At 49.9% G+C, this 23,317-nt stretch overlaps 1 protein-coding gene across 23 annotated transcripts in view; it reads right to left on the bottom strand.

Moving 5' to 3' along the window:
* Nucleotides 1-23,317, bottom strand: part of Mical3 (microtubule associated monooxygenase, calponin and LIM domain containing 3) — a 201,824-nt gene that overhangs the window by 37,672 nt on the left and 140,835 nt on the right. For 22 of the 23 annotated variants that reach the window (XM_031383246.1, XM_031383254.1, XM_031383248.1 and 19 more), the window contains 2 exons: nt 11,497-11,692; nt 3,252-3,493 (listed from right to left, as the gene is read on the bottom strand). In XM_031383246.1, the coding sequence (XP_031239106.1) occupies nt 3,252-3,493; nt 11,497-11,692 (438 nt within the window). The remainder of the gene's footprint in view (nt 1-3,251; nt 3,494-11,496; nt 11,693-23,317) is intronic. The other variant, XM_031383259.1, reaches the window with a different exon arrangement.

Consider the following 23,317-nt stretch of genomic DNA (forward strand, 5'->3'; position numbering starts at 1 on the left):
AGCTGGAAGATGAAGCAGAGACCTGTGCTGTGAAGTCTGGAACTCCAGCATCCAGGCAAGAGTGAGACCAAAGCCTCTGCCCTACTGTGGGTCAATGCCCTTCCTTCCTTACAGACTGCGTCTGAAGCCCTTCTGACTGCCTCTCAGCTATCTAAAAATCCCCGCATAGGCCCCTGCATTCACTCTTGCTGCCAGAGCAGGTGGAATCCACATGCAGCCCCTGCCCTGAAGGACCCTTTCATTAGTGTTTGGGTCATGCCACACAGTAGGGTTAAGATAGCGGGACAGCCAGTAACTAAGGAGCGTGGGGGTGGGCACTGGGGAAGGAAGGGAGGGCAGCTAGCTATTCAGGCAGTAAGAGCAGGTGCCACCGATCTGAAGGACTCTCTGGCTTCCGCCTGAAGCCAGCTTCCATCTGGGAGTGTAAGTCTGTCTTCTTGACACCCTTAACTAGATTCTACCTGTCGCTACCAGGGCAGCTCTGTAACTGAACCCAATGAAGACGCGGCCTGGGCAGCTCTGTAACTGAACCCAATGAAGACGCGGCCTGGTGTGGCGTGGCACAAAAGCTGAGCGAGTTCTCTGATGTGGAGGTTAAATTGTGCCGCAATGTGGAGAGTGGGCCCCAACAGACTCTCTTACTGATCTATAAGGATTCACAGTCCATCCCCATAGAGAGTCGGCCTAGATGGTGCTGGCAGGGGCTGAATCATGGCAAATGCACTAACAGCTTAGATGCATCAGGACCTGGGAGAGTGAGGCATGGAGAAAAAGGCTGCTCCTCTCTTTGGCTTCTAAGCCACACAGGGAAGAGTTGAGCCTTTTCTCTGAGCACAGCTCTGCCTTTTGCCAACACTTGGAGACGTGTGGAGTACGTGTGTCTCTCTCTTTGTGTGTGTGGCGTATGTATGTGTGGTGTATCTGTATATGTGTGGTGTGTGTCTGGTGTGAGGTGTGTATGTGTGGTGTATGTGTGTGTGTGGTATATATGTGTGTGGTGTGTATGTGTGTGTATGCTATGCATACGTGTTATGTGTGTGGTATGTGTATGTGTGATATGCATGTGTGGTGTATGTGTGTGTGTGGTATATATGTGTGTGGTGTGTATGCTATGCATACGTGTTATGTGTGTGGTATGTGTATGTGTGATATGCATGTGTGGTGTATGTATGTGTGTGGTATATATGTATGTGGTGTGTATATGTGTGTATGCTATGCATACATGTTATGTGTGGGGTATGTGGATGTGTGGCATGTGTGATTGTGGATGTGTGGTATATGTTGTATGCGTGCTGTGTGTGGTGTGAATGGGGGGGATCAGCAGTAGGGAGACCCTGAACAGCTGTGGCTAGGCAGTGAGGTTTAGCTGGGTAAAGGGAGTGAAACCCACAGGGACACGAGTGGGTTCACATTCCATAAACACTGTTCTCTGTCCTCTGGGAATCTAACTCACATACTAGCCTGTGCTTTGTCTGGGGAGGCCGGGTCAGGGGACAGGTGCCCAGGTATGCCCAGAGCCTCTGGGAACAGCTTTATGAAAAAGACCTTCCATGTGGGGCCTGCTCTTGGAGGCATATTTTAGAAGGCTGCTTGGGAGCCGGGGTGGAGATGGGCAGGAGGCAAGGCGGGTACCTTCACATGTACCCATTTCTTCTTCCTTTGAGAGATGCTGGAGCCACTGGCCTTGCAGGAGTTCTCTGTCCCAGGGGCAGTACTCCCCTTCTACAGCAGGGGGAGCCAGACACCCACAGACAGCACCAAGAATCCCACAGGGGGGGACAGGTAGAGAAGGGAATGGAGGGAGGAAAGAGAAGAGAGAGCAAAGTTATCCCGGCTGCATGCAAGTGTGTCCTGCTATTCGTCCACACAGGCATGCAGGTCTGCAGCCCAAAGATGCACTGCAGGCTGGGGAGAAAGGAACATCCAGGGCTTGGCTGAGTGTGCGGTCAAATTCCCAGCTTGGCAAGTGAAGTCCTCATGAAGGGAAGGTGAGCAAAAACCTCTCCTGGAGTTGTGTTAGGGCTAAAAGCTGCTAAGTAGTCACCATCACACGGAGTAGGCAAACCACGTTTCCTGCGGGAGCTCTGAAGGGGATGGGAACTCTGGGCCAGCATGGTACTGCAGGGGACACAACAGACAAACTATGCTCTGCTCCATGCCAGCCTTTCTACCACATTTCCTCTTCCTGTCTCATGACACTCAGTGAGTCTGCCTAGATTTCACTTTGGCCTCTGGAGGAGTCAGAGCAGGAGGGTGACAAAAGATGCTCTCTAGGGAAGCTGCCGACACCACAAAGGGTGATCCTGAACATACTGGGGCTGTCCACGGCAGCCTGTGCACAGAGTGTTGCCACAGCGAACTAATTCTCTGTGCCCGTGCCGTAACTCTGATGTGGGGCTGCAAGAACAAGGGCATGCACTCCCTTTGGCTCCACGTCCCCTGGGAAGTGGGCAAGGCTTTCTTCGGGGAGCCGGATCTCCACCAGCCCCGGCTCCCTCCTTATCACCCACCAGCCCTCTGCAGCCAGGCAAAGAGTGCTCTTCTTACACAGCCAAGTTCCTCATGTCTTCAGGTCACAGCGAGACAGGCGCTGGACAGAGAAATCTCAGGCCCAAGGCCAGAGGAGTTTTAGAAGTAGCCAGAGTGGCTCGAAACTCAAATGAGCATTCTTCAGGCCCCAAAGGTTACTGACTACTGTGGCTGGTACTGGTCTAGTGGGCACCTAAGATCACAGCCTCCTGCCACCCCTGTACCAGGGGAGACTCCTGGAAGGAGCCAGCTTCCTCTGTCTTACTATAACAAAGTTCTGTATGAAGATGACAGGGAAAAAGACAAAATAAAAAAGTAAAAGGAAACTAATTTGGACATAGTTCTCAGATTAGCCCCGCCTTCCACTTCCAGATTAAAAATACCTCTCTGTGTGTGTGTGTGTGTGTGTGTGTGTGTGTGGTGTTGTGGAAGGCGGTGACCAGGAGGAGGGTGGTGAGCAGGATGTAAAATGACTAAGTTAAAAAAAATATTAAAAATTTAAAAAAGACCCAATGTATACAAGGGACATTTTTTCCCCCCAGCTTGCCAGACACTGTATCTTGCCTCTGTTCTACCTAAGGTCAGAGTGAATGAGGGCCAGAAAACCTCAGGTCTTGAGGGCAGCATATGGACTCTTCCGTCTGCGAGACCTTACTTTCACACTGGCAAGAGCTGAAGGGGTGGAGGTGGGATGGGTCAGGACTAGGGGAGATGGTTCTGACCTTCACTGGACTCCTCCTCTTCCTCCTCATCGTATTCTTCATCCTCTTCATAGTCCTCTTCCTCCTCCTCTTCCTCGGGCTCAAAGTTCTTGGAGGCTTCTAGCTCCTCTTCACTCCTTCCCTTCAGAAGGGCGTGGATCCTGACTGCCTCCTTCCAGGGAACCCCGCCCAGGTCAGAGGTGGGGAGCTGATCATCTTCATCATCTTCCTCTTCCTCCTCCTCCATCTCTGACTCAGAACTGCTGAGAGAAAGGAAGCGCCCAGCATGAGTGAAGGAATGACGGCAGGTGGAGAGGGATGGTTCAGAGCCACGGTCGCAGGTAGTGGTTCCCCACAAGGCAAGGGAGAGGAAGGTCAGGCCACCCTTCCCTAGTCAGGGAAGGGGCAAGAAGGAGCGCACCAATGGAGCAGGATGACAGACACACGTGTACAATACCCATGCAGATCTACCCGGGGAGCAACCTGGCCCATGGGGCACAGAGGCTACTCATGGCACCCAAAATGTAGAGAAGGTCCTGGCTTGCCACTCTTTGGTTAGAAGAACTCAACTGGACTTTATGCAAACTGGCTAAAAACTTCCAGTAACAACCACGGAGGGCAGAGATGGGCAGGAAGCCCCAAGAGGCTGACCCAGCAGGCAGAGGTATCTGTGTGTGTGTGTGTGTGTGTGTGTGAGAGAGAGAGAGAGAGAGAGAGAGAGAGAGAGAGAGAGAGAGAGAGAGAGAGAGAGAAACTGACTGAGGATCCAATTCTTTATGTTCAGGTGGAACCTCTCTATGGAACATGCCACACAGGCGAAGTGCAGTCAAGGCCCATGCCCAGCACAGGGATAGCAGGAGCCCTGGAAAAGGCCCCACCTCTTCAGTTTTCTCATCTGTTCCCTACACCGCACAAGGCCAGCTTGGGACAGAAGCAAGTACTACATTCAATAACTGCTCCTCTGTTCTGACTCAGGCAAGGAGGTGCAATGACATGCAGGATCCAGTCGTATGTGGCCTTGCTAAAGAGGTTTCCAATTTGTTTCAGAGTTGTGAGACTCTGTTCTCTAAGTATGCACTGGACCAAGCTGGAGAAAAATCCACCTTTATGACAAAGCACAGGCCTAAACTCTGGGCCTAAGGCTCTATAGGGATGAGTAGTCAGGTGGCTGGCGAGACTGAGTTTCCTGTGACGGTGGGGTTAGCTCCTCATGAACCCCTTTCTATATGGGGCTGAGTCAAAGCAATGCTGGAAGGCTGGTGACGGTGCTCGCTTCCGGAGCTCTGCCTGACGGAGGGATCTATGACCAAGTCTGGCCATACTAAGTCTGAATATAGGGACTGGTCACACTAGGAAGACCAAAGACTTTTCCACCTCCAGGGGAAAAAGGGGGCTTCAGGTTGACCTGAAGACTAGATCAATCACATGGACTATCAAAAATTACTGCACATGGGCTGGAGAGATGGCTCAGAGGTTAAGAGCAATGACTGCTCTTCTGAAGGTCCTGAGTTCAAATCCCAGCAACCACATGGTGGCTCACAACCATTCATAATGAGATCTGACGCCCTCTTCTGGAGTGTCTGTGCTTACATATAATAATAAATAAATAAATCTTTAAAAAATTACTGTGCATATAATGGAGTCCCAATAAAAAACCCCAAATCTCCAGTGAATCTGACATCACACATGGAAATCAGGACAGGAGTGCTGACACCAACGGAGCATGACAGTGGACTCTCTGAGTCTCCTAGCTTCCTGGACTCCTCATGAGAGTCTCTCCATGGTGGCATCCTAAACCTCTACATCCTTCCCCACACTGTACAGACCCTGGCCCGAGAGTGTCAGCTTCCAGCAAGTTCTGGGTTCCTCTCAAGTGGCTGAGTCTCATGGCACTTCTGGCAAACTCCTGTACTTGTGAGCTGGGTCAGAAATGACGAATGCATTCTGTCTTATTGGCTGATTAACTCTCACGGGGACACACTGATGCCTCTACTACAGTCTGTGCACACCCACCCCACTCTGCCTCCGTTCTAGCAAGTCAAATCATTAGTGATCTTTCCCCGAGCTGTGACAGGGCCTAGCCATGACCATGACAGCTTCCAGCAAGTTCTGAGCACCTCTTAAGCAGCTGAGCTGCACGAGGCTGTGGTGTTCAATGGGTAGGCCATGCTATGCCTGTCTCTCGGGTATGTAGTGAAGGCTAGGGATCTTGGACTGACTCTTACTTTCTTGCACTGATTACTCACACTCACAGTCTCATTCATTTATGAGTTCTTTTTTTCCCCTGAGACAGACTCTCACTATGGCTGGCCATATACTGTCAAAGACCATTCTGAGACCTGCTACAACTCAGCTTGGGTACACACTCTCAGCCAGGGTAGACCAGTCTTCTACCTACTGGGAATGACAAAGGTGACCCAGGAAAGACCATGCATATTGTAAGGTGTGTATTGGGGTGTCCGTGGCAGAGACCTGGGAGGAAGTGGCTTAAACTGTAAACCTAAGAATCTGGCTGGGCATGGTGGTGCATGCCTGTAATGCCAGAACTTGGCAGGCAGAGACAAGGGACACTGCATGTTCAAGGCCAGCCTGTTCCAGGCCAGCCAGGGCTATAGAGTGAGACCATGCCTCAAAACACACAAAGAAAGAAGGAAAATGTGAAGAAACAACAGAAAGCATGGTGCTTGAATGTTTCTGCCATTGGCTTATGGGTTTTCATTAGCTTCTCTTGTTAATGAAATGTGCTGTCAGTGCTGCTTAGCCTCTCCTCTGAAGGGAGGCCATGGAGACCTCTGTACTCATCTTAAGCTTTCTGTCCCTCCACCTCAGTGTGCCCAGCGGCTTGTCTAGACAGGCTGGGAGGAACTGTGCCTGACAACCCGAGAGAGGGGCCCGAGTGCAGCCTGACCTCGCCCATGCCATGTTATTAGGATGGCTGTACCCAGCATGATTCGGGTGATGAATACATCCCTCTGTGATGAAGACAATGAAGTCCCATGATGGCTGTTAGTGCCACGCCAGCTAGTTTTATGACAGCTCAGAGGTTGTGAGAGCAGAAAGGTCAGCAACCCCCCACCCCCACCCCCTTTCCTCTAGTGGCTTTTCTGTTTGTTTCTGCACAGCAGCCTCCCCAACTGCAGGAAGGACAGGGACAGACCCGCAGAAGCTAACAGAAGCTTCCTTCAGGCCACCTCTACCACGGGAACTTAGGGCTAATTTAAGGGTTGCTGGGCTCTTACATCACACAAGATTCAAGGTGTAAATCCAGGACCTCATGCGTGCCCACCAAGCATAGTACCACTGAGCTACATTCACCTCAAAGCTCACTTTAGATCTCTCTGTTTACCCAGGTGCCTGAGCCCTGGCCGGTTGAGGCTGGAGGGGAGGAACCAGTGGGCTGCTGTGGACTATAGCGCGGTTACTTTCTAAGTGAGGAGGATCCACAGTAGCAACAATCCAACAAAACCATCCACCTTCCTCCTTTCTAGCAAAGTCTTCTAGGAGGGATGGGAACCAGGGAGGCCTAGGTAGGAGAGCATGAGGTTCAGGCCTGCCTAAGTTGCATAGTGAGTTTAAGGCCAGTCTGGGCAACTGAGTGAGACCCCCATCTCAAAACAGGAAACTAAAAAAAAAAAAAAAAAAAAAAAAAAAAGACTAGGAGTCTAATTCAGTTCGGAGTGCTTGCCCAGCATGCATGAGCTGTGGCTTCAATGCCTGAAGCACAGGTATATCCCATGGAGGCACCTTTCATATTTCAGGGCACTTCTTCTGATCTCACTTCCTTGACTGCATGGCCACTCTGCTATACAGCTACTCTTATGGCTGAGCATGTCTAAGGCTCACAGGAGTCAGGATTTTCAGCCCTGTGCCCAGGCTCTTCAGTGCTTCCCTGCAAACTCAGCACTGACTCAGAACCAGCAGCTGTCGGGGTGGGATGTGCAGGAATTTGGTTTAGACGCTCAGCTCTGAGAAGACAGCTCTTAAAAGAGCTCTATGTCAATTCCCCCATGGCTCTTCTCTCCTGCCTTCTTTTCCTCCCTGTCCTGTTTCTCACACCTTCTGAGCCTTATGTAGTCCAGGCTGGCCTCACATTTGCTTATGTAGCCAAGGATGACTTTGAACTTCAGGACTACACTAACTGAGCCACATCCTCAGCTCCTGCCCCCACGTTTGGAGGGAAACAGGAAACAGAGAATGGCTTTGACTCTTAGGTTAAGCTCCTCCTACTCAGTCTGCTCTGCCACACTCCTGGGTCCCACTGACCCTGACAATACTTGCGGCCAAGCAGGGGCCTAAGAAGGCACACAGTGTTCTCTACATTCATTCTGTGGAAATCCCACATATGTATCATCCAGGTCCTGCGCCCCTCACTGGCTCTGTTGGAAGAGGGGCTAAAGCCAGAAGAAAGGGGCACACAGGGATTCTTTTACTCATGTGCTTTTTCTTTCCTTACTCTCTTGGTGCCATCAACTCTGGGGAGGTCTCTGAAACCTTAACTGTCCTATCTGCAAAAGTTACATGTTTGTTCTAGGAGCTCACTGACTGGCTTTTTCGTTTGTTTGTTTGTTTTGTTTTCAGATTTATCTTTTCTTTTTTTAAAAAAAATTTATTTCATTACCAATGTTTTACTCAACTATGTGTCTGACATGACCAAAGAAGCTAGGTGAGGACATCAGATCTCCTGGGACAGGAGTTACATAGGGTTGTGAGCCACCATGTCAGTGCTGGGAGTAGAACCCAGGTCCTCTGCAAGAACAGACAGAGCTCTTCACCACTGAGCCATCTCCCCTGCCCTGATTTATTAAGTTTTTATGTGTATGATTATTTTGTATATCACATGCATGCCTAGTGCCTTCAGACATCAGAAGATAATATAAGATCCCTTGGAACTGGAGTTACAGATGGCTGTGAACTACCACGAGGGTGCTGAGAATCGAACCTGGGTCCTCTGCAAGAGTAACAAGTGGTCTTAAACACTGAGCCTTCTTCTCTCCAGCCTCTGAGTGTTCTTTCCAGCAAACAGAGAGCAGGCAATAGGGAACACAGCATCTGCGCTGTGCACAGGCTACCTTCCTAAACACAGGGTTAGTTCTCCCTGGCCTTTACCTTTGGACAACCTATCTCCTCCCCACCTCCACCCCAACACACACGCGCAGACAGACAGACAGACAGACACACACACACACAAAATGTGCCACCTGGAGACTTCTTTCCCAGGAGTCAAAAAGGAGAAGTTAGATGGGTAATGAGACCTTGCTGTCAAGGTTCTGTGACACAGCTTAGGGCGTGCATGCACTGTGTGAACCAAACTGTGGAGGTGATTATAAACATCTCCCAGGACATCTGCTGACCCTGAAGACCGGAGACACCCTGGGAAACAGTGTCCACAGCTTACTGTTGACACCGGCATTACCGTTAAAGGAAGGCTCTCAGGTTGTCCCCAGAACAGCAGAACTGGCTCTCCATCTAGCCATCTGCTATGCAGGTAGCTATAATACAGAGAGGCTGATGATCAGCCCAAGCAGGGTAAGTCTGACCCAGGCAGCTTCTGGCTCTTACTCCACCTGGTGATGGAGAGCAACACCTGCATCCCTGGCCTATTCCGCTAGGGATGAGTACTGTACTGCAATGGGTGTGTGAGTAGTGACAGTTACTGCTGACACTAGTTTGGTGACCACCGAGTACCAGGCATTCATTTGTGTAATATTCATAACAAGCTCAGGACACATCATGGCCTTTTCAGATAAAGAAACTGAGGCACACAGGATAAGGGATTTGTCTACAGTCAGTCAGTGGCAGAGCTAAGCTTCCAGTCCAGGTCTGATTCCACAGCCATGTTCTAAAATATACCACACTGCTCAACAGAGATGGCTGATCCAAGCTCTCTGAACTGTGGGAGAACAAGCTCCTGGGCTGGACTGGGAGATTCACTCGTGCATGTATTCATTCATTCATTCATTCATTCTTCCTTACTTTCTTTTTTAAAGCCAAGGTCTCATATAACTCAGGTTGGCCTTGAACTCGATCTCTCTGCCTCTGCCCATACACACAGGGGATTACAAGCATGTGCTGCCACGCCCAGCTTGGACAAGGTGATTCTTAAAAGGATGCCCATTCTCCTCTTCAGGGCTAACCTCTCACTGAGCAGGCTGAAGGCTGCAAGTGCACCTGACTGAACTGGACGCTCTAGGGAAGATGATGTATTACATCTGTTTCAGGCATCTTACAGCTTCCCCAGGGCAGTGAGGCAAACCCCACCACTCCCGTTCCGATGCCCCTCACTTTATGAAGCATCTGATACGGGATATGGGATATTACTGTTTTCCCTTTTAGTGTGTGGCTTTTTTCACCTGACACAGGGTTTCTCTGTGTAGCCCTGGCTGTCCTGGAACTCACTCTGTAGACCAGGCTGGCCTTGAACTCAGAGATCTATCTGCCTCTGTCTCCTAAGTGCTGGGATTAAAAGTGTGCATCACCACTGCCTGGATTTTGTTGGTTTTTCAATTTTTATAAAAGACCTTTCAAGGACAGAAACCATGGTTTGAACACACATGGTAATGTGCTCCCGCTGAGGCACACCATCCCTACACTCTTATGTTTTTTTCTTTCTTTAACAGAATTTAAGTGGGCATTTTAAAAAAAGATTTATTTATTGCATGTATGTGAGTATACTGTTGCTGTCTTCAGACACATACCAGAAGAGGGCATCAGCTCTTACTACAGATGGTTGTGAGCCACCATGTGGTTGCTGGGAATTGAACTCAGGAGCTCTGGAAGAGTGGTCAGTGCTCTTAGCCACTGAGCCATCCATCTCTCCAGTCCTAAGTGGGCATTTTTATGTTAGATAAATGCTGATTGCGTATCTCGACATCACTCAGCCTAAGGTTAAGCCACCTGCTCTGGTCAAGGTTTTATCAATGTGCTTGGCAGAACTGCAGGACTAGCAATAAGACAGGAGTGACTGAGGCCTCAGGTCAATGAAAACCCTGCAACTATAGCAACGGGGTTGGGGGGAGGAGGTCAGCCCTTACCACAGCACCTGCCCCAGATCCTTCTGCTGAGATGCGGCTGGAAGCAGCTCTGCTCAGACAGAGGCTCTGGCAAACATCCTCCCCTTTAAAGGTACATCCGCCCATCACCTCTGAGTAAAAGCTCTTGGTCTGGAGCCTCAGCTCTGACATGGGAGCCCTGTGAGAGAGTCTGGCTTAGACTGACTCTGCCCATCCTTGTCATCCCCGTTTCTTCCACACCTTTCTCTACTGACATGGGAAACTCTGGACCATGAGAGGGCATCACATACAGGTACAACTGCTGGGGTGAGAGGGTGCATGCTTGGTCGCATCACTCATAAGCTAGACACATTTGACACTGACCGGGAAGCCAGACACCTCTGGTGTGTGGCCCCTGGCTTGCAAAGATTTTGTTCCTCTCATTGCCCACCACTAGGTGGCTTTGTCAAGGCCTCAGAGTCACCAGTGGTGAGTCGTCTCTACTTCAAGCCTGGTACCCTTTGTGGAAGTCCCCGCTCCATGGAGGCACGCTGTTTCCTTCCTGTGAAGGTCTTTCCTCTCCTGCAGACTTGTAGGCAACAACTGGGGGAATCACAGTGTCACTTACCTTCTCTGTTACCTTTTCAATGACTCACAAATAGCTAGGGGAATGAGCTGTGCTCAGACGGCTTATAGACTGTGATTCTCTCCAGCCCTGCTCCATAGGATGGCTACCTACACTGTTCTAGATATACAGAGTCACATAGTAAGGATGGCTGACCTTGATGGTAGGGACAAAGGGACAAAGGGCAGCAGGGGAAACAGGAAGAACCCAGGGCCCGGATCTCTGAAGATGGAGTCGGAGGCTCCCGTCTCGCTGATGGCTACCGTCAGTTTCTCCCCACTACAAGGGGACAAAACACAGGACCCACATCTATTCCTGGGACTCCCATGAAAACTTACGTGATCAGCAGCACCCAGTGGAAATGCCAAATGCTTAGATGTGTTAAGGGCCATCTTCAACACCGTGTTCCTACCTGTTCTTAACCTTCACACTGACTCTGAGGAAGCCACTAGTGGTATTACCTTACAGATTCGGAAACCGAGGGACGTGTCTAAGGTTTCACAGCTGGTAAGAGAAGAACTAAGATCCCAACCCAATCAAACTGCTTCAAATTCCCTTGCTTATCAAGTTCCTTTGGTGATGAATCTGGGGACCTAGTAAAGCCACTGCCCCAGGAACCCTGTAGCCAGGCAAACCACGGGCATCAGCTGACCTGCTGGCCACGTCCTCTTCGGTGCCTTTGTCTAACACGCTGCTCAGGTTATGCTCGGCCTGCGTCTCCTCGGGCACTTCCTCCAGCTCCTCTACCTGCCTCACAGATCGGCGGCAGTTCTCCAGCTCGATCCTCTCTGGGGTGCCCCTCAGCCTCTTGGCGATGCTGGGCTCCTCCAGGCCGTTCATGCTCGTACCTGCGGGAAAAGCAAACAGGCAACTGAGGATGAAGGGGAGAGCTGAATGAAGTCCAGCAAAGGATGCCAAAACTCATTTCTCAGGGAAAGATGCATAGTTCTCCTGGAGATCAGACCCTGGGGGAAGGCAAGCTGAAAGGGTTGTGGACTGGCCTGAGGACAGGAAACGAAGCAGTGGGTGTGCTGGGTGTGCGCAACACACACATCCTCATCTGCTTCCAGCCATGTCAAGCCGGGAAGATGCCATCTTACAGTGACTGGGTGGGGGTGAAGGGTCTGGCCAGGGCCTTCAGGTAGGTCTCTCATCTCCAGGGACTAAGAGAGTCACGGAGAGGGTGTCGTACTTCAAGTGGCCCCCACAAAGATGGACTGAGGTCTGGTAGGACTCGGCTGAGGGTTCTGCCTGTGTCCTGTTGCCATGCATTTGACAAATATCTCGTAGGATAAGCATACCACAGTGGCAGGGCTGAGACCTGAGCCCTCTGCGTGGCTGGGCAGGGGAGAGTGGGGCCAGGCTTGGCAGAGCCGGGCAGGTTGTTGCCCATTTAGCATGCCCACACGCAACTATTCTTTCCCAGTAAGCAGTCATGTACAAGGTGAAACCACACAATTTTGAGCATCTGACAATGATCTTTGCTTGTCGGTTAGAATGATGGGGGCCACCAGAAGATACTTTTAAGAAATTCTACCACTTCTACCTCACAGCTTGCTTTTAAATATTTCTGGGAAACACTATAGCCTCACGGTGCTTCTAAAACTTAAACCAGATACAAAGCATCCCTGACTCAAGTCTCCTTCAGTCTGAAGCAGGTGTCCTGTCTCCATTCCTGACACTTGCCACTGTCCCAGTTCTGGTCAGAGGTCCCTCGTGTATTCTGTTGTGTGCCTGTTGCATCACGACACCACACGGTATGCTCAGACAAACCCAGTCAGATCCTGACTCTATCAGTGACTCGAAGTGCTGATGTGGTCTGAGGATGGAGTCTCGTGTGCAGAATTCTGAATGCTTGTGAGAAAGCTCCAAGAAAACAAAACTAGAATCTTGTGACCTTAGTTTCTTCAAAACAAGGAACTGTTCTTAGACCATGCGCCTCCGAGTTGTAGCGGATAGGAGTGAGCTTACTTCAGATTATTCATTACAACTGGCTATTGTTATTTGTTTATATGCTGCTATGGAAAAAACATGTTTGGCCACGTGCAACTTGTCCTTGTGATTGTACACAGCTTGAACTCATGGGAACTTTACCCAAGTGATTTTTCCTAACCCTCGGAGTATAAACCGTCTGAGGCTGACTAAACCTGGCTATTGTATGAGACTTTAGCCTGCCTCATTTTTAGGCTCCATTTTCCCAGGTCCCACCATCTCTAGTGCAGTGAACATGACAGAAGGAGTTTAGAAACACTCTAATCCTCTCAAAGCCATACCCTGCTCTGTGGCCAGGATGACACCCACCTCTCAGGGCTGGTGTGGATGTAAGGGTACCAACTGTAGAACCCCAGTTTATTTGCTACCCCCCATCTCCCACAGGGCAGCATTCAGCAAATACGGGTGAAGCCACAAAGCAGATGCCCAGTAAGATCTGTGCATCCCTGTGGTGCGCATTCACACACAGGAGTTGATGTCTACTTGCTCTGGACCATAAATGCAGTCACCCGATGCAGACATAAGGGAACAGGTGACAGCCGTAGGTTAAATGCACACACACACACACACCTGTGCATGGTGACAAAGAAAAGGTAGGAACAGGCTAGCAAAGCAGGGAGTACTTTTCACACCATCCTGATGACCCGAGTTCAACCCCAGAACTCTCAGAAAGGTGGAAGGAGAAAGGCAATTCCATGACATTGCCCTTTGACCTCCACATGTGCTTTGTGACATGACACGCCACCCCCCACACACATAGTACAAACACACAGCAATAATAAAGGGAGTTGGTTTTTGTTTTGTTTTTAAAAAGAAAAGGCGGAGCCCAGGTGAGAGAGGGTCAGGAATGACCCCAGGTCCTGACTAGGGCGGTCCTCTAACTTCTGTCACATTCTAAGCACTGGAGACAACACTGGAGTTTTGAATGCAGTGCCATACCAACCCAATCTGAGACGACACGGGTCTTCTCGGGCAGACCTGAACCAGTTTAGCAACTCTGAGATAGGGAATGCTTTGACGGTTGGCATTTGTGTTGTGTGCAGGTTTCTGTTGTTGGGACAGGGTCAGCCCAGGCTAGCCAATTCACTATAGCCAAGGCTCATCCTCCTGCCTCCCAAGTGCTGGGATTAGAGGCATGTGGCACCATACTTGGTTCATTTGGTCCTGGGGATTGAACACAGGGCCTCACGCATGCTGGGTAAGCAATGAGCAATAGCCTCAGCCCGTGTTTTCAACTCCTTTGTCAGAGCACGAGAGAGTTTTTCTACGAATACTGTCAGGTGCAGGGTACAGTCTTAGCACATCTGCTGCCATCTCCAGCTCTTCTACAGCAGCAGCTTTCAAAGTGACAAGAGACTCTTTACTGAAAACCAAGATCTGATGCTAAGTTAGCTCACAAATCCAAGCAAGCGTGTGCTGATGGGATCTGACACGTTCTTGGGTTCACCTCTCCTAGTCCTCTCACCCTCAAGAGCATCGTTTTAAATACCCTGCTCCATTCTCCAGCACTAAGATCACAGCCTTAAAAGTATAAGCCACACACCTGGCTAGATGAGGGTGTCTGGGAGCTAGGTGCACAGAGTACAAGAGAGGGGCAGGCGGCCAACTCCAAAGCTAAGCTGTCTGCCCAGGCCTCAGGAGGGCACAGGCCCCAGAGGCTGGCTCATCCGTCCTTTCCTTCTTCTTCATTGACACCCACGAGCTCCACGTAACAAAGACGAGCAAGTGGACTCCCTGACCACCCACAGTGAGATTCTTTCTCAGCGTGTGCCTGACTGCTCGTACATGAAAAAAATAGGAAGAGGAACAGACACAAAGCAAGCGTAAGCTTCCTAGGAACTCCATTAATATAGAGCAACGATGGTTTTTCTTCTAGAAGAAAAGAGAAAGTCAGCGACAGAACCATCACTTCAAGACAAACAAGTGTCCGTTCTAACCCCACAAGGCGGCGTGAATAGACATCCCTGCAGGAACACACAGGAGAAGCAAAGTCAGGCTCATGCTTACTCTGTGCTGGGAACTCTGAACTTAGGACCTTGGTGGAAGATGGCAGGCACAAACTATTTCCATTCTTACATAGGCTTGTAGACAGCATGCCAGGCATAAGTTACTGAGAACTAGGACAGACGCATGCGCGTGGGGCCATGAGCGTACCAAGCAGTGCCTGTCCTGGGTACTCAGAGAAGTTCTTCTGGAGGACTACGCAGTTAAACCAGCGTTGGCTGAAGTGCATACTTAGGTGTCTGAGGTCACACAGCCTGTGGGTAGGGGGGATTAAACTTCGAGAGGATAGCAATAATTCAAGAGGCCACCACGTTGTCCCTGGACTTGTGACGCAAAGAGAGGGCACCTGTAGAGTCCTAGTCATTGCTCCTTCCCAGGCCTCACCGTACAGCCCTGCTGTGGTTCATCCTATGAGAAAAGGCTGCAGTCTAGAGTGGCAGGCATTCTGCCCTCTGCTGGTGTTATCTTTGTACAGAGTACAAGCTTTGCAGATTCATAGGCCATCAAGCATCAGAACTTGGCCGTTCAAGCCCAGAGCCTGAGGCTCTAGGGAGGGGAGATGCTACAAATAACAAAAAGATAGAACCGGTCAGAACTATTCAGACCCTTTCGCACGTCTGGGGCTATGGAAGGATGTTCTGATAACTTTAAGTACCTTGTTGGAAATAAGGCAGAAGGCCTGACTTTGTGGCTTGCAACTATAATCGCAGCACTCGGGAAGGCTGAGGCAGGAGCACTGAGATGAGCTTGGACTGCACAGCGAGACCCTGTCTCAAAACCAAAACTATCTAACAAAAGTGAACGTGAAGCAGGGTGCCACAGCGGATGGATTTAGGAGGCAGAGGCAGGCAGAGCTTTGTGAATTCCAGGCCAGCCAGGGCTACAAAGTGAAACCCTGTCTCAACAGAAGTGGGTAGAGGGTTAAGGTAGAAGGCTGGGAACGAAGCTCAGCTGGAAGAGTGCTTGCATGGCATTCGTGAGGCCCCCAGGGTTCAACCCCCAGAAGCACAAACACCAGGTATGGTAGCAGATCAGAAATTCAAGGTCATTCTTGGCTGTATAAGGAATGCAGGCTAGCCTGCCACAAAATCAACCAACCAACCAACCAGCTACCCACCCATAAACAGTAAGAGGAGGTAATTAGCCGCACCTCTGCCCTCTGGCCCACCCAGCAGTCACTCACATAGAGCTCTGGCTCACTCCAGCTTTCAGTGACAAGGGACTACTTAGGCAGAGAATCCCAAGGACTGGGGTCCCACAGAGGCTCAGTTTTTCCGAAGGGAAGATGACGTCGTCCAGTGTGTCACACATTTCCAGCCCACCACGTTAAAGCACTGTGGCAAGCATGATGCCAATGAATCAAGATTGACATCCTTGACTCTCTGTCCTGACCAAGGAGCTGTCAGGCAGACAGGTGAAGAAAGGCAGGGAAGGAAGAAGCAGCGTGGTACAGGCTTTTGTGGTGACCTCGATATCATTGGACCGGGACACCTCCTCCCTCTGACAAGTATAAGCGTCTGGGAGAAGGAACCGCAAGAGACAAGGAATGAAAATGAGCAGCCACTGCAGTCTCAACACGGTATTTAAAATGCTTTGAAGCTTTCGAGCCACTTAGGAAGCTGAGGCAGGAGGATCGCTCGGGCCAGGAGTGCTTGTGTAACACACAGAGACTGTATTTTTTGTTTGTTTTGTTTTGTTTTTTGTTTTTCGAGACAGGGTTTCTGTTTAGACCTGGCTATCCTGGAACTCATTCTGTAGACCAGGCTGGCCTCAAATTCAGAAATCTGCCTGCCTCTGCTTCCCAAGTACTGGGATTAAAGGCGTGCGCTACCACTGCCCAGCTATATTTCTAAACAAGTAAACAAACAAGGCTGGCAGAAGTTGAGTAGGTGACACATAGCCAGCCTCATCAGGAGGGATGGCCACCTCCCTCCACATCATATGTTCCATCAGAGTGGCAGCTGCGGAGGGACTTCCCAGCTAAAAGTGGAAAAAGAGACCTGGAATCAGTTCCAAGGCTGATTTGTCTCTAAGTCGGTACAGGCTGATCTCAGGTCACAGGGAGGCCAATTACAGCCTCATGCATACCAAAAGGGAAGAGCTCCCAGGATCTGGCTGCATCCTAAATAGGAAAAAGGTCCTGGGCCTGACCTGAGGCTCTGTTTTGGAACAGCCACTGCCCACGGGAGCTCCATACATCATCCCCAAAGCAGAGCTTGCTAACAGGACAACCTGCTCTCAGCTGATGTGCGAGCGCTGCCAGAATCCTTTATTTGTAGCTGTCTGATTCACACGGAGCACAAGGGATGCAGACAGCTTCCCAGTGATGTTCCCAGGGCTTCAGAGGCACCTGCGCTCCATGCCCCTGCCAGCAGTGTTCCAAAACTCCAGTGCTGGGTGGGGGTTTGGGCAACTGTGTACCACACAGGCCATCTTGAGACTTTCTCTTCCCCTGTCCTGAACTCATTTCTGGCTCAGTTCCCCAATTCCCTTTTTCTTCCAATAAAACTAGCAATACACCATTAACAACTGCACATATTTATGGGGTACAATATGATCTTTTTATACATGTTGACAGGGAGCAGTCTCTACCTCCTCAAATGCCTATTCTCTGTGTTGGGACCTGCTGGGCCCTTCTAGTTATTTTTTTCCAATGAGATAATATGGTCTAAACCCCAGTGATCCCTGGCTGTGGGATACTTGGCTAACCCCTCTGGCCTTGTGGGTACTGGTGACTCAGTCTCCCTTACCTCCCACAATGGCGGTTCTATTTATGGATGAGGTCAACTTTTTCTGCTAGGGAAGCCTGAGTAAAACTTGAATTTGATGAAGGTAGGGGATAAGGCTCAGGGACCCAAGATCTCTTCCTTTGTGTCCTCCCACCGGACCTAAAGTAACATGGCTCCCCATCATCCAACCACCAACCCCATCCACCAGGGGAGCCTGCTTTCTGATGGAATATGGTATCACACAGCTGGTAGGAGGGACTGGTGACTCTGGATGCCAGCTAAAGCCTTGTTAAGAAGTGACTCTGTGCCTTGAAATGATTGGGCCATCCGAGATACACTGGCCTGCAACGTCTGATCCATGAAGACACACTGGCCTGCTACTCTGCCATTCAGAGATCTCCCCTAACGTGGTTTCTCTTTCCCCCTTTTTTTTGGTGCTAAAGTCTGAACTCGGGTCTGGTCACTGTAAGTATTCCTCTTTCTCTGAGACCCACCTTCAGCACCCTCTGCTTCTTTTATCGAAAGCTGCTGGAGATTTGGGCTATGGCTTTTCTTTCAGACCTTGAGCTAGCAGCTTCAGGGCTCCCCCCCCCCCCCCCCCCCCCCCCACGTAGCCACACGGTTGACCTACAAATGTCTCTGGGGAGATGTTAAGGACGAGAACTCCTACAGAGAAAGCCATCTGGCTAGCAGTATCTTCTAGACTCCACATCCATACTGAGACTGGTCAGAGTCACCTGGAGGGACTGGGAACGGGTCGTCACCCAGAGCCTCTGTCACTGCAAGGCCACCATGGGACCTCCACCCCAGTTTCTTCTTCCCTGCTCTGGTAGGAAGGGATTCCATTTCAGATCTCTCCCAGGAATGCAGGAAATGCGCTGCATTCTCTCCTGCTTCCTCATACCCTGGGATTTTGAGATCAAACCATCTGAAGTGAGGTCACTGGCAAGAGGCCCATGGTCTGGTCTTACTTAGAAGGCAGGCGCTGTCTCCTTTGGAATATAAACCTGCAGACAGAGCCGTGTGTGGCACCACGGGCTTCTGATCCCAGCTGTCCGGAGGCTGGGCAGGAAGATTTCTTTGAGTTCAGGCATTGGAGACAGTCAAGGTAAAAGTGGGGCGGGGGTGTCTCACAGAGCAACAAACAAAATCCAAACAACAGAGATTCCCTACTCAAATAAAAATCAAAACCTACCAGCAACAAGCTGCAGGCTGGCTTCAGTGACCGAGCTGGGCTGGCACAATACAGTAAAGAATCAACTTGGACATCAGCTCATCCTCTTTCTGGTTTTGCACTAAAGTTGCCTATGAAGGAGTACTGCTTAGCTGTTACCAGAACAAATGGCACCTCACTGCAAAGCGTCGTGGCCCGATATCCTGAAATAAAAGATGGTCACTCCCTACCTCAGGACTGCTTTTCCATGCACTTGTCCAATCTTCCTCCCCGTATTTATGTGGCCTGCAGAGGCAGTGTGAGCAGTCTTGTTTTTCCTCTGAGCACATCAGCCGCTTGTGGTGGGGCTACTTGATTAGCTCACGGATTTTTTACCCTTCACAGCTACTTTTTGATTCTAAGAGGACACCAAGACTGAAGGTACTGAAGCCGTGTGGGAACGGGAGTTTCCCAGGCGCTGGCCCAGCAAAGGAACTTCTGTCTTTGCACAGCTCCCCTCCGACAGGTCTGCTCAAAGAATTTCTCTATATCACACAGCAAGATGTGTTTTCTGTGAGGCAGGAGAAGGGCTAAGGTACCATGTCAGGTACCACGACAAGAATGCCACCTACAACAGCCACTGAATCGTCATCTCAGAAGCCTCCAGTTCAACAGTCTGAATGTCCCTTATATGAAACATTAAGACCAGAAATATCCCAGATTTAGGGTTTTCTGTCTACATATAATGAAATACCTTGGAGATGGTAAAATTCACATAAGATTCATATTTACCTCATATACATTGCTTCAGGATACTTTGTGTGAGGGCTTAAATAACTTTGTGTATAACAGTTTCTTGGTATGAGATTTTCCACGTGTGATGTTATGTTTAGAAGGTTCTAGATTTTGGATCAGTGTATGACACTGAGGGTTCTTGGTCTCAGTGATGTTAAGACTAAGTGCTCAAGACTGGCAACTCTTCCAGTGACCCAGTATAGGAAAAGATGCTTTGTGGGGTGGTCCGGGTGGGGAGGCGGGGGAGGGTGGGGAGCGGGAATATTATGCTGGGGTGGGATCCAGGGCCTTAAGGGAAGCATCTGTCATGGACCTTCATTCCCAGAAATCTCAAAATCTCAATCTGTCTCTGCCTCTCTGTCTCTGTCCTCTCCCTGTCCCTGTCCCTGTCCCTGTCCCTGTCCCTCTCCCTCTCTCCAGGGTTTCTCTGAGTAGTCCTGGCTGACCTGGAACTCGGCGACCTGCCTGCCTATGCCTCCCGAGTGCTGGGATTAAAGGCAGGCTTTGTCACTGCCCAGCTGTTTACTTTGACTTTGTAAGATAAAATCGTGTTATATATACATAGCCCAGGGTGACCTCAAACTCTTGCTTTCCCCATTTCAGTCTCCCGGCTTCAGCCTCCTGCATGGTTGGGTCACAGGCATGAGCCACCATACCACATCTTTTTTTGATAAGGTCTTACTCTGCAGCCCTGGCTATTCTGGGATGTGCTGTGTAGACCAAGCTGGCCTTGAAGTCAAGCATAAATCAGCCTGCCTCCCTACTGCTGGGGTTAAAGGTGTTTATCACCATGTATGGCCTAAGACCAAACAAAACACCAGGGGCTCACGGAACCCCAGGCTATAGCCATAAACTCTCTATGTAGCTGAGGATGACCTTGAATTTCTGGTCCTGCTGTCTCCACCTCTCAAGTGCTAGGATTGTGACAGGTATGTACCATCATGGTTTTTATTGGTGCTGGGGATGGATCCCAGGCCTTTCTGTATGTTAGGCGAACACTCACCAACCGTACATCCCCAGACCCTACATCCGATGGAAAAACTGTGTTTTAATGCGGGGGCATTAAGAGAAGTGGGTCTTCTGGGTCCATGGGAAACTCAGCTGTTTTAGAGATACATGATTACCAAAAGAGTTGGGCAATTATGAGTTAAATACCACATGATGGAGAGGCTGAGTGGAGGAACCCCAAAGGAAATAAATTAGCAGTGTACCCAGGAAGGCCATAGGGATGCCACAAACTGGAGTGCACCATCTTAATAATGTCGAGGGCACCTCAGTTGCTGCTTCCTCCCCATCACTGGCTGCTGCTAGGCGACTGAGGGACTCTTGGTCTGCATGATTATGATTTTAAAAAATAGTCTGGTTATCTTGGCATGCAACACTCTACTGAGTAAAGTAAGGAAGTCTCTTTTAAAGTACAGAATCTACGTTCTTCCATCAACAACACTGCCCGCACATCATGAGGCTCTCTTGCAAGTATACTTTTCATGTGTGACCCATATCCATTACTAGGTCAGACGACAAAAGGACCACACGTTTGGAGTTGGAGTGTCAGGGTGGTCAGAACACCAGGAATCAGAAACATTTTCTCTTAAACTTAAGGTCTTCCCTTCCTTAGCTGGTGCCCACCCTCACGAAACTCAAGAGCCTAAAATGTGGTAGCTGTCAAGCGGTGTGCTCTGCTGTTATATCTGTGCCTCCCAAACCATTTGTAGATGAGACACCCATCAAGATCTGAGCAGCCCCAGGGAGGGAAGGCCTGCTCAACACAGCAGGCTGAGGCTAGCCCTTCTCTCCTTCTACTCCACATTTTCTCTGCTATTCTCCCACTCACACACTGAGTGGACCCCAAACCACAAGCCTTGCTAGAAAAGGGGGTTATTCTAGCACTTCTGTGTTCCTGGTATGTACAAGAACACGAGGTACTGATGTTCCCAGATTCTAATCCTGGGACCAAGCACAAGACTGCTTCATTATCAGTCTAACAATCAAGTTAATTACACCTTGTGCTCAGTTTCCTCATCTTGATAAAGGAACTTAAGATGGTCTTTGAAGTTGCTCACTTGATGGTGCACAGGCCATGGGAACCAAGGGCAGATAACCCAGCCCTGGAGAAGGGCAAGCCACTAGACAGTACAGAGGGCAGGGGAAATGAAAGGGGAGCTTTGACAGATTTGCTACCGGCTCAGGGGACACTCCACATGAAGGTCCTTTGATGGATACAATTGCTATTTCCCTTCACAGTGAGTTAGTTCCAGGGAGCGGCTTGCATACTGGATAGAAGCTAGACCAACAGTAGCAGGACAGAGGTCTGTGACCAGTGAGAAAGGACGTCTGTGCCGATGGGATTTCCCTAAGATGCCAGATTTCTTTCTGTGGTGCCTGTTAGGTAAGTCTTCCACCGCTGAGTCACATCGTAGCCAGGGCCCTTTTGACACTCCCAGTCCACATCAAAAGCTAGTTCCACAGTAGTACACGTGCTGCCAGCTATGCAGTCCCAGAGGAGACTTGGTTCTGATTCATGGAACTGATTTATAACGTCTTAGAAGTGATGGATGGGTCAATGAAAGGCTCTCTGAACTAGGTTCCAGGGCCTCTCTGCTTTCTTTTGTTCCTCTTTAAAGACACAAAATCTCATATACTGCACTCTCTTGAGCTGAGATTATTTTTGGAAAAGGATAAAACCTCCTCTAGCGACCCACACCTTCCACTTGAGACACAGGAGCTATCGGCTACGCTTCTGCTTCCATCTATTAGAAGGTCAGGAGGGCTGGCTGGGAAAGGACTGTTAGTGTCTGGGCTCTAGACAACCAGACTCTGGAAACTCAGGCCAAAGGACCGACAGTGCACTGAACCAGGCTGTGGAGGACCCAACCCTGTGGAAGGAGAGAAGTTGGGTTCTACAGTTGTCGCTCATGCAGGTCCTCATTCATGCCCTGATTCTAAAGCCTCTGCTCCAGCCACTGGGCCATGAGGTGACCCCAGGCTTCGGGGCACAAGGCTTTTGTAATGAGCTGGGACAGAGCCATACAGATCTCAGTCCTGTGATGGACGGATGCTCTGCTAGGATGGTGGGAGCTGTAACAGGCTCTCCCCAGATCAAGCATAGATAGACCTAGTTTAAGGTAAACCCTACCGGGGAATTGCTTACAGTCTTAGTTTATGGAGTCAGCTGGTGACTTCACATCCTATCCATGCAGGCTCAAGGAAAAGTGAAGACAGAGTAGGTGACCACATTTAACTGTCTCCGAAAGAGCTGGTATCCAGTGCAGCTCAATGCCCTTGGGATTGCTGGGGACTAGAGAATTCCAAACTGAGCTGTTTCTTTCTGCTGGCAAGGAATACAACCCATCAGGCAATCCTGTCTAACCCTCTAGGGTGCCTAGACCCTGAAGGGAACCCGTCAGCTAGCCAATAGAACCAAGTCTAATCATTTCTCCCTCTCCAACTGTTCTGCCACTTTCTGGAATCTCTACCAATGATAATCATATTTGACATTCGGAGACACTTCTAAACAATCAGGACTGATTCCGTTTAGCTCCTTGCTGTTAACAAGAGGCTTTTAGGATAGAGAGAGGAGCAGGGAGCCTCCTCTCCTTTCCCTAGAGATGGGGAAGAATGTGCATGAAGGTCACTGCGGGAGTGGACGACAGGTGACAGCAAGTAGCTCAAACAAGGTGCCTACGCTTGTTCTGCTTGGATAACTGCAGCCCTCTGAGGCTGTGGTCACCACAGGGGATGAACACATTCTGTGGGTGCAGGGAGAACCCACGGGGGTTGAGTAAGAGAGCAGTGGTTCT

Source organism: Mastomys coucha, unplaced genomic scaffold, assembly GCF_008632895.1.
Source record: "Mastomys coucha isolate ucsf_1 unplaced genomic scaffold, UCSF_Mcou_1 pScaffold20, whole genome shotgun sequence".
NCBI lineage: Eukaryota > Metazoa > Chordata > Mammalia > Rodentia > Muridae > Mastomys > Mastomys coucha.